Source organism: Galeopterus variegatus, unplaced genomic scaffold (genome assembly GCF_000696425.1).
Source record: "Galeopterus variegatus unplaced genomic scaffold, G_variegatus-3.0.2 Scaffold5798, whole genome shotgun sequence".
Lineage (NCBI taxonomy): Eukaryota > Metazoa > Chordata > Mammalia > Dermoptera > Cynocephalidae > Galeopterus > Galeopterus variegatus.
In genome coordinates, this window is record NW_007731909.1 from 26,020 (window position 1) to 37,057 (window position 11,038).

At 47.5% G+C, this 11,038-nt stretch overlaps 1 protein-coding gene across 1 annotated transcript; it reads right to left on the minus strand.

Annotated features, from left to right (window-relative positions):
* Positions 1-6,762: 6,762 nt before the first annotated feature.
* Positions 6,763-9,929, minus strand: LOC103605415 (solute carrier organic anion transporter family member 5A1-like; the record flags this gene model as incomplete). Its single annotated transcript, XM_008589997.1, has 2 exons — positions 9,723-9,929; positions 6,763-8,132 (listed from the first exon to the last, which is right to left on the minus strand). A coding segment is annotated over exon 2 (916 nt), but the record flags the coding sequence as incomplete, so codon positions are not given.
* Between the last annotated feature and the right edge of the window lie 1,109 nt (positions 9,930-11,038).

Below are 11,038 nucleotides of genomic sequence, written 5' to 3' on the forward strand. Positions count from 1 at the left end.
CCTGCCTCCACTGTTCCTCCTCAAGAGAGAAGGGGTTTAATGTGACTGATGAATTTCAAATAAACTGGGCAAGCACAGCCCAACCTCTCCTTTTTGCCTCTTGGGAGTCAGTATGCACACAGGGAGAAAAAACTCCACCCTGCTCCTTCTTGGCATGTCTTACCTGGGCATCACCCTCACCCCACTCCACATGGGGGAGACCCACGGTGGCCATATGGCTCGAGTACACCATTGCCTGTGGCTGGCTGGGTAAGTCTTATCTAATCCTGCAATGATTAGAAACTCCACTTGCACAGAAAGATACGAGCTACAACCTTCAACCTCACTTCTATCCATTTTGAAAAGTGATATTTGGGCCCCCATGTGTTCACTCTTTTGTCATATTTCTCCATTAACTCACAACTCAAGAGGGGGAATGAAGTGCTAGTTATTGGGCCCTTCAAAGTCCCCACAAAAAGATCAGGAAAACTAATGCATCTAAGTACTTGGGGTAGGTTAAAACTGGTCAGGAAAAAAAGTCCTGAAAGTGTGGCAGATACGACATGGCCACTCAGTCCTCGCTCCTCCACCCTCATCTCACTTGCCTGCCTCTTCCATACAGACTGGAAAACCTAAAACCTGACTTCTCAAAAACCATGTTAACTGGAATAGGCCAGGCGACTCCATCCAGCCGACAGGACATCCTCGAGAGTAAGTGGCTGCTGCCTCCTCTTTCTCTCAGTCTGGAGGGAACAGGCGTGTGGTGCCTGCGGTGCCATCGTTAGGAAGAGCCCAGCAGAAAGGGAGAAGGAACCTGGCACCCCGCCCTTGACGGCCCACCCCAGACAAAGAAACCCCTAATTTGTCAAAGCCACTGGAAAACTTGGTTATATGGCTGCAGAGAACACTGAACTGAAAAGTCCATGTGTATCTGATATTGATTATACCACTATAAATAAAATTATATAGATATAAATCTACAATATGTACATATACATTGCTCTACACAACTGCTGAAACACTGATCAAGATTTTTCTATATAATTGTTCTAACGAGAGACTTCTCCAATTATAAAAAATGTGTTTAAGGGCTTCTATACTCAGAAAAAGAAAAATATTTCAGTAAGTGCATACACACACACGTATATATGAGTATAAAATCATATACGTGTTTCTATACAGACATATACATATACAATCATAACATTACTATAAAATTTTGATGATATAGAACTCAACTAGTTTCAAGTTCACTCTTCTTCTAAAAGACTGAAGAAATGTTTTAAAAAGAAAAGAACAAGCCAGGAGGAATTTAGTTTTTTTTGTTTGTTTGTTTTTGTTTTTTAAAGATGACCGGTAAGGGGATCTTAACCCTTGACTTGGTGTTGTCAGCACCACGCTCTCCCAGATGAGCAAACCGGCCATCCCTATATGGGATCCGAACCCGTGGCCTTGATGTTATCAGCACCACACTCTCCCGAGTGAGCCACCGGCCGGCCCCGGAATTTAGTTTTAAAACAATAATTACTTCCAAGTCTGACTTGGGACTGGTCCTTGTTCTCCAAATATCCCACCACTGTCTTCATGGGTGAAGGAAGACCCACAGCAGTGAAGCTGGGATACCACAAGCCCCTCGAACTTCAAAAGAGCTTTTGCTATGTATGTTACACCAGATGCAAACATACTTTACTTAAATATCTACACATTAAAGAAAGATGGTCAACAAAAGCTGACATGCAGAAAGTTCTCGTGATAAAACGTTGGGTCCTCAGAAAATTCAATTAATCAGAGTAAACACTGATAAGACACTGATCAAGATTTTTCCTGTACAAAGTTCCTAAGGAGTGATTTCCTATACAATGTTTTAATTTATGACACAATGTTTCTTTCTATTTCTCCAATTATTAAAAAAGACACATTTGAGGGTTTTTGTACTCACAAAGAGCAAAATATCTCTCAGTCCCCTCTGTGCCCACTTACTGGGATAAGTTTGAATTCTGCTTTGACAGAGCCAAGTGCCGGCCCTTGAAGTCTGCAGGACACTGGCACACATGGAGTCCCATTTGGTCTTCAAAATACCACAGTGAGGGGAACAAATGGGATCATCCCCATCTGGAAACAGAGGCTGGGAGAAGGGAGGGAATTTCTAAGGTCCCACAACCGGACATTGATAGAGAGGGACTGAAATACAGATTTTCTGCCTCCTTATCTGATGCACTTTCTAAGGCACTGGGCCCATTCCAACCCATCTCTGTGGGGTGAAGTCAGGGCTGACAGTTATCAGGACACATCAGGGAGGGGGCACAGCTGGCACATCCGGCACCCACACTGTCTGATTGATGGCCAGCCCATGCCGATCATTACTTATCCTGAATATCACCCAATCGGAGTTGTGTTTTTTATTCTAGAAATGTATCCTTTTTTTCCTTTTCCCACCTTTTATCCATTCTTTCTCTTTTCCTTTTGATTCATGAATTTCTTGTCCCCAAAGGATCACGTTTTCTCTCTCTCCTTGAGATAGTACAAATCATTGTCGAGCTGCTAATCTTACTTCTTATTAATACCTACAAAGCTTTCTCTATGCTCCAAGTCAACTCTGACCCTCTCTCCTTGCAGGCGTTAAGGCATCTAGTGGATATAAATGTCGCTGTATCTCATCTATGACCACATGTCTTCTACAGTTAACCTGCCAGAATGTTAACATAGAACTTTCAAAAGATTAAGATATACAATTACATTCCATTTTAATGGTTTTAACATTACTTCAGATATTTGTTCCTGCCTGCAAGTACTAACCTGCTAGCTGATTTTTTTTTTTTTCTTTCTTTCTTCTGTGGTTATAACAAAAAGTTAGAAAGACTGACAGGAAGGTTAAGAAAGGGGTGGGTGGTGAAAAAGCTAACATAAAAGAACAGTTTGGTGAAAAATAAAGATATTTAACCAGTTATTTACCAGGAAAAATCCCACATTTATGATTGGTTAACACTGCTCATGTTCTTAGAATATAGTAGTCTCTCTGTTTTGATTTGTACAGAGGTAGTCTATGAAACCTACCTTAAAGGGTTTCAAGAATAATCTTGCTTTGATCATGTGTTGATCACTTCAGGCTACTTGTGTTCTTCCGCACCATTCCCAACTGTGCTGAACATGCCACAGCCTTCAGTTCAGCTGGCTCTTGGGGCCCCTTGCCAAAGAGCCAAGCAGCGTGGAGGGAAGCTCAAGGGCTCTGGGGCCAGAACAGCACAGCAGTGAGGTCTGAGCCTCAGTTTCCTCAGCCACAAACCAAGGGAAAAAATCCCCATCTCATAAATCCATTGAGAACATTAAATAAATTAATGTAAGATTCCTGGTACTCAAACCACTATAGCTTTCACTGAGATCATCTAATATAAAGCAGAATTCTCATGAATTTCCTAAAGAGTGCATCTGCTTTAGTCCGTTTCTGTTGCTTATTACAAAATTCCTGCAACTGGGTAATTTGTAAAGAAACAATACTTATTGCTTACACTGTTGGAGGCTTGTAAGTCCAAAGTGCAGGGAACACTTCTAATGAAGGCCTTGTTGGTGGTAACAGTGACATGGGGGCTCACATGGCAGAACGGCAGAGCAGAGAGAACTAACTCCTCAGTCCTCCTTTTAAAGCCCTCAGAACCGTGCCCATGACCACCATTAAACCATCGATGGACTAATCCATTCACTAGGGCATGGTCCTCACAATCTAACCACCTCTTCAAGGCCCTACCTTTCTATTACCGTAATAGGATTTTCCACCCTCTGTTACAGTAGGGGTTAAGTTTCTAGTACATGGACTTTGGGGGACAATTTAACCCACAGCAGCATCCTAAGGCATTCATTCATCAAAATTTTTTCCAAAAATAAAAATTTAGTCAATCTCTTTTTAAAAAGAAAAAGAAGAAAAGAAAGCAAACACCATTTCTATGATTTTCCTTTCCTGGCACATGTCATTCACACCTCTACCTTAAACTGACAATATTTCTTCAGGACACTGAAAGTTCCTCAGATGCCAGGACTATATCTCATTTTTGGTCTTCCCAAAACTAGCACAATGCCTAGCACAGAATATGTACTTAATGTACACTTGCTGATTTTCTCCTTGATGGGCAACCACTACCAGAAAAGCTTCATCTCAGACCTCTTATTAGTGGATAATGATCGCTTTGCATAGGACTCTGCCTGTGATTTTGATGAAGCAAATTTATGTCAATGGTACCCAGAAATGGAATGGAAGGGAGATCCATGTTTTCAAAGTAAATAGAGGCAAAGATCAGCAAAAACATGAAAAACAACTGGGATATTTACACAGAGTCAAGGATTCACTCTAAAGATTACTTTTAAAGGGAGAAATGTGGGCCGGCCTGTGGCTCACTTGGGAGAGTGTGGTACTGATAACACCAAGGCCACGCATTTGGATCCCTATATAGGGATGGCCAATTAGCTCATTTGGGAGAGTGTGGTGCTGACAACACCAAGTCAATGGTTAAGATCCCCTTACCAGTCATCTTTTTTTAAAAAAAAGATGAAAAAAAATACAGGGAGAAATGTAACTTTGCAATGGAAAGATTTGGTAATCACCCACTCAATCAAGTGATAAAACTTAACATCTCTAATGAACGACCAGATATGTGTAATATAAACAACATAGGATCACCTATGAAGTAGCCCAACCAAAAATGTTTTGTCTTAATTTAATCAAGCCTTTAATCAAGACTGAAATTCCAGTATACAAGAAATATAGGGGATGGAGGAATAGGGTAAATCACACCATAAGGAAATAATCAGATAAATCTAGAATGTGAAACATTCTGCAAATCAACTAGCCTTGTCCCTTCCAAAAGTCAATGTCATGGAAAAAGAAGAAAGTTGAGGCACTGTTCTAGATTATAAAAGAGTAAAAAGGCTAACAGCCAAATGCAGTGGATGAGTGAGTCTTGACTGGCTCCTGGTTTAAAAAATTATAATTATAAAAAACTTCAGGGAAGGACAATTGAGGAAATTTGAATATGGCCTGGATATTTGATGATAGTAGGAAGGATTATTAACTTTCTTAGGATGTTAATGCTCCTGCAGTTATGTAAAAGAATGCCGTTACTTTTAGAAAGATGTATGTAAGAGCCTAGCCATGTCTGCAATTACTTTCAAAGGACTCAGCCCCCCACCCCAAAATTATATATATTTGTGTATATGCATACACACATACAGGTTGATAAAGCAAACATGACTAAATAAACAATTATTGAATCTAGGTGTTGTGTATACTGCTGTTTATTATACTGTTGATTCAATTTTTCTGTAGGTTTACAAGTTTATCATGTTAGAAAACATGAAGGCAAGGTAATAAGCAAACTCGTCTTCTCTGCCCAGAATGGAAATTTCTTTCTCTTGAATTTAATAATAAAGATAAGTTATAAAACTCTTGTACTGATGCATTGGGCCAGTTACTAGGAATTACTGGGGACTTAAACACCCTTCCCTAACAGCTTCTGGGGACAGTCGCTGTACTAAAGACAAAGCATAGCCCTCTTACATAAGATATCATTTTTACTGTCCTTTGAAAACCTGATTATTTCCAAACCAAAGATCCTATTAGCACATGGCTAATAAATTGCTAAATGTAGCCAGTATTTGATGACTTACCATTTTACTTTTTTTTATAAAGTAAAATCCCTCATATTGTTTTAGTTGGACTCTGTAGAGAAACATTAAGGGGGAAAAATAGCATCCAGTTGACAACTATTTCATGGGTTCAGATGCATCCCGTAGAAGTTCACTTTTGAAGGAACTGAGGACACCAGAAGTGGGAAAGGGGCAGGAGGGGAAGGGTTAGGGAGAAATTGGTAAAGGACCACAAAACATGTTACATTGTGTAATGATAAAATGAAAATAAGAAAATAAAAGAAATTCAGTTTAGAAGGAGCAGTTACGACAAGGGAGGTGCTGACAACCACGCAGATTTCTAGGAAGTAGATTTTCCTCCCCACTGCAACCACTGCCTGCCCTCACATGCGTACCCTGGACTTAACCCAAGACCCCCTGTCCACTGGCTCTGATTTATACATGTCAACAACACTAAATCCCAGAGCTACCACTCTTCAGAAAACAGTGGAGTCTTCCCCCAAGTTCACGTAATTGAGGGTCTTCCACCAGCAGTAAAAGTAGCTTTGGATAAACTTTACAACCTGTGATGTTGCTTCTGCATAAGGAAAACCCAGTCATTTGATATCATTCAAGTTTTTGTTGTTTTTGTTTTAAATAGTGATTCAGATGATTTGTAAGAAATACAGGGTTAGGGGCGATAAAGCAACGTCTTATGTTGTCTGTAGTCGGGCTGCTCTATTATCCCTGCTGTTGGGGACAGGAATGAGAAACAGCAGCACATGAAATCAGTACGTAATTCAAAATTTCACACACTAGTTACTTCTATTCCCTCCTGAACACGTTTATTAGAAGTTAAAGTGGACAAATGGGAACTTTGCCAAAGATAGGCGGCAAGAGAGAAAAGCACCGCCCCATAAAAGTTAAAAGTTTGTGTTATTTGGGGAAAGACAAATATGAAGTGTGGGTCTGAATATTAGTTCCAAGAACCCTCAACGCACTGATTCTTCCCCAAACCGAAAACACAGCACACCAAGGCTAAAATATAAAATGAAGTGAACCTTAATGCTTAATATATATGAAAACGGGAAAGAAAATGTTTCCTTTTGATTTTTGGAAGGAAAGTAAGTTTCAGTGTGAGCCAAACATCTGAGAGAACAGGAGCCTTACCTAGGTACAAGGATGAGTTTTCTTTCTTGACATTGTCATCTAAGTAGGTTGGTCCCAGAGTATAAATAGGTGTGGAGCCAATTCCAATGAGAATCTGTGCGCAAATAAATAAAGCCACATAGATCCAGTGATTATTTCCTCCCGAGTCCTTCGGGCAGGCGGGGGTCTCCAAAGTCGCCGTGGAGTTGCCATTCTGACACAGGCCGTCGTTGGGGGCTGAGGCGTTCAGCTCTTGGATCTGGTAGGGAGGCGAGATGAAGTGAGGCAAGGCGAAGAGGGCAGCCCCCAAGGCGATGAGAAGTCCGCCCACGGCCAGCCACAGGGGCCGCCGACCCCGGCCGCCAAAGTAGCTGACGAACACCACCACCACCAGGTTCCCGATGTCAAAGCAGCTAACCAGCAGCCCCGACTCGGAACTCTTCAGACTGTAGCGCCTTTCAATGGTGGTGATGACGCTGCTCAGATACCCGGAGACCATTAACGCCTGGATGAAGGTCAGAAAGCACATGCAAACCAGGAAGCAGCGGGAATCGGTGAGGACCACATAGAGGCACCTTCTCTCCTGCAGCGTGGCCAGCGCGGAGGACACCGAGACGGTTTTGCTGACGTCCATCCTGTGGTTACAGTCCACGAGCCCTGCCATCCCCGCCGAAGTGGACGGGGCAGAGGGGCTGGGTGTCAACGGGTTCAGGCCTGGCTTCAGCTCCTGGTGGCCCAAAGAATCCCTACAGCCGAAGGCTGGCTTGGCGTCTACACTCGCAGGACTGAGGCTCGGCCGGCAGGAGGCGCTGCTCAGCACCGGTAAACTCTTAGACCTAAAGGTCTCTGGCTCGCCCTTCTCTTGGACAGCTCCTACTGTGGCCCGTGCCTCCAGCTGCTCTCCAGCCCGGGGCTGCAGCCCAGTACCTTCGTCCATGGCTCTTAGGATTCAGATTCGATCGCTGATCGCCCACAAGGACTCTGGAGCTTTTCATCTACAGGCACGAGAGGCCGAAGCCGGGCGCACTCAATCGTGCCCACCTGGGACGGGTGCAAAGCCGCGCAGCAGGACATCCTCACCAGCAGGGAGGCGCCCAGGGCATCCTGACCGCAGCCGCGTGCCCCGGAGGGCAGGTGTCCGCGCGCTCCTGCGATGAACCCTGCTTAGCGTCCACCTCGGGGCGGTAGCACGCGGCAGGCGCCTGGCGCGCCCCGGGCTCATTCCCTCCGCCGCCGCCGCTCGGCCCGCGGCCAGGAGCGAACGCACCTCGCGCCCAGCGTCGGGGCACTTAGCGTCGCTGCCCGCACGGCATATCGCCCAGCTGCTCCTCCAGGGGCGCCCGGTCCTCGCCGCCTGGGCTCCCGACACCCTCGGGCGTGAAGCTACTAACCTGCAAAGCAGAGGAAGGACGGTCAGCGAAGGGCAGCTGTGGCTGGGGCTAGCGTCCCGGAACCCGGGACCCAGCGCTAGGTGACCCCGACGGTTCCGAATGGGACGGAGGGGCGAGCGTGGATCTAAACCCTGGAGGAGAAGGCAGCTGCGGGCTGCAGCCTCTAGCCCCGGAACAATAAGCAGCAGGCAGTCGGCGGAGACTCTCCTTCATTGTCTGCCGCGGACCTGCCCCCGCCCCGCCCCTTTTGCCTTAAACAGTGCATTTGCTTTTATATGTTAATAATTATCAACCTGGCGGCTCTGACTCAGAAGCAGTGTCTTTTATTCGAGTGAACTAATTGCAACCTTTTCGTACTCCTACTCCATTACTCAAAATAGAAAATGCCCAAAAGAACAAAGGAAAGTTTCTTTTTTTCCAAACACACAATGCATTCCCTGTCCCAATTTTAAAAAAGAAAAGAAGGGGGGGGGGAGGGTGGACTACGTGTGTAGAAATGTGTGTGCACACTTGTGCACTGGCACGTGTGTGCGACTAGACGTGAATTTGCTCCATCAGAGACTCGTAGCAGCAAAAAGGTCAATGTGCTTGTCCTTTTATTCCTGACACTAAAAATAACCCCCCGCCCGAAAGAACTATTCAATTACAAATTCCAGGGGCATTCGAGGCTGTGGCCCACACTAAGTCCCAGCGCGCAGTGTTAAGTGAAACCGAAAATCAATTTGCTTTGCGGAGGGCTGGGGAAGCCACAACCAAACAAAGAGATGCCCGCACGCTGTCACCGCGCGCGCGAGGAGCCCACCAAGCAGGCTCGACACACGCTGGCCGGCAGGGAGGTGCGCTGTTTACCGAGCGCACCCAGCGAGCGTTGGCCCGGGGTGCGTGATCAGGTGAGCCCCACACACACAGACACACACACGCGTGTACGTGTTGGAACCGGTCGCGCGATCCAGCACCCAGCTTGAATTCAGCGACAGCAGAAAACAGGTCTGCCACCGTGGTAAACCCCATCCCCTAATCCTGAGGACCCCCACCCGACTCCTCCGGCCCGGGGCGAAGTGCACCAGGTAGGAGAGAGCCGGGCTCCGCGGCATTGGCTTCCATTCTGCTGCGCGCCTTTGTGATGCTGCTGAGAAAAGAAAGGAGGAAGGGTAAGGAGAACGGCGGAGAGGCTGGGCGGCCAGAGGTGGCCGCTCCGGCGTCTCCCGCGGCTGTGCTGGGCCGGACCCGCTCCCAGATCCCGGCCTGCCCGCCGCTCGCAAGCCCGGGCTTCCCCGCCGCCTGCTCGCTTCGGCGCCTTCTCGGGGAACCCCAGCAGCCGCTGCGCGCCGAGCTGGGAAATCCCGGCAAACTCCCTCCCCGCGCGGGGGGCGTACGAGCCCCTGGCTGGGCGAGCAGCCGCGGCGCGGCGCAGACTTGCATGGACACGCGCATCCCGGCAGGCAGCTCTCGGAGCAGGCGTGGAATCCCAGGGACGCCTCCTGCGCGCGCGCGGACACACACACACACGCACGCACACAGCCCGTGGGAGGACAGGACCGCCGGGGACAGCTGGCCGTGCTGCCCGGCGCACAAGCCGCCGCTACTCACTAGCGAGCCGTCCGTCAGTCTGCCAGGCTGAGAGTGCAGCGGCCGGAGGTGGGACTACGGAGGTGCAGGAGTAGTTGGGAGCCTCTTGGGGAGGCAGCCTCTGTCCAGCGCGGAGAAATCAGTGAATGAGACTGACTCGGGCTGAACTCTTCCCCCCACCCTCGCCTGTCACCAAAGCCTCTCCTCTCCAAACAGACACCCGCGCACAGAGACGCGCCCGGAGTGGAGCTGCAGAAGGCGCAGGCGCGCCGGCCCCCGCCCAGCCCAGCCCGCAGGCAGCCAGCCACCCGCGGCCCTTCACCTGCGCGGCCGGCCGGGAAGGGCGAGGACACCGAGGCCCCGAGGGAGCAGGCCTCTGAAAAAGTCAGCGGTTGAGGCAGAGAGCCCACCCAGAATAAAGAAATTCTTTCTGTTTGTTTTTCCGTGCCTTGGGCATCCACTATGTCTCACACACCACAGTAGGTTCTGGGACAGAAAATGAACAAGACAAAATTCGTGGTCTGAGGAAACCTCTGTCTTGTGGGTGAAATACCCATGATGTAAATGGCTTAAAACAACGCAGTACATTGTATGTAGCGTGCTACTGGAGAAGCTAGTATCCGCTCACCTTCATTCAGGCAGCAGGACAAGCATGTGCAAAGGCACGGGGGCTTGGGGAGATGAGTTACTGGGAGACTTCACAGACGAGGCAGAGGACTGGACTGCAAGAGTGACAGAGTAGGAAAAGACACTAAGGATTTCCCACGTCGTGTACTGTCAGTACTGAGGAGCCAGTGACATTCTGGCTTTGTCATCAGAAAGCTGGCTTTGGCAGTGAGGGGTGAACTAAAGTGAGGCCACACTGCGGGCACAGACAGTTAGCAGGCAATCTCAAAACAGGATGTAGCAGTGGCAGGGGGCACCGAGAAGAGGGATCTGATTGAAAACACATTGAGGGGCTGGCCAGGTGGCTCAGTTGGTTAGAGCTTGGCATTACACCACCAAGGTCAAGGGTTCAGATCCCCATACCTGCCAGCTGCCAAAAAAAAAAAAAGAAAGAAAGAAAATACATTAAGAAGGTAGATGTGGCCAGACTCGGCAGCTGATGCAATCTGGGGGATGAGAAAATAGGCCAATGTAGGATGACTCCCAAGTGCCACACTTGGGTGACTGTGTGGATGATGTCCAATAAAAACACAGGAGGAGAAATATGCTCCAGGGGAGAAAATGGTTTCCAGTTTACATGTTCTAAGTTTAAAATGTCTTTGAGACATCCAAGTGTACATGTCCTATAAGCCACTGGACATAGGACACACAGGAGATTTGGACTAAAGATA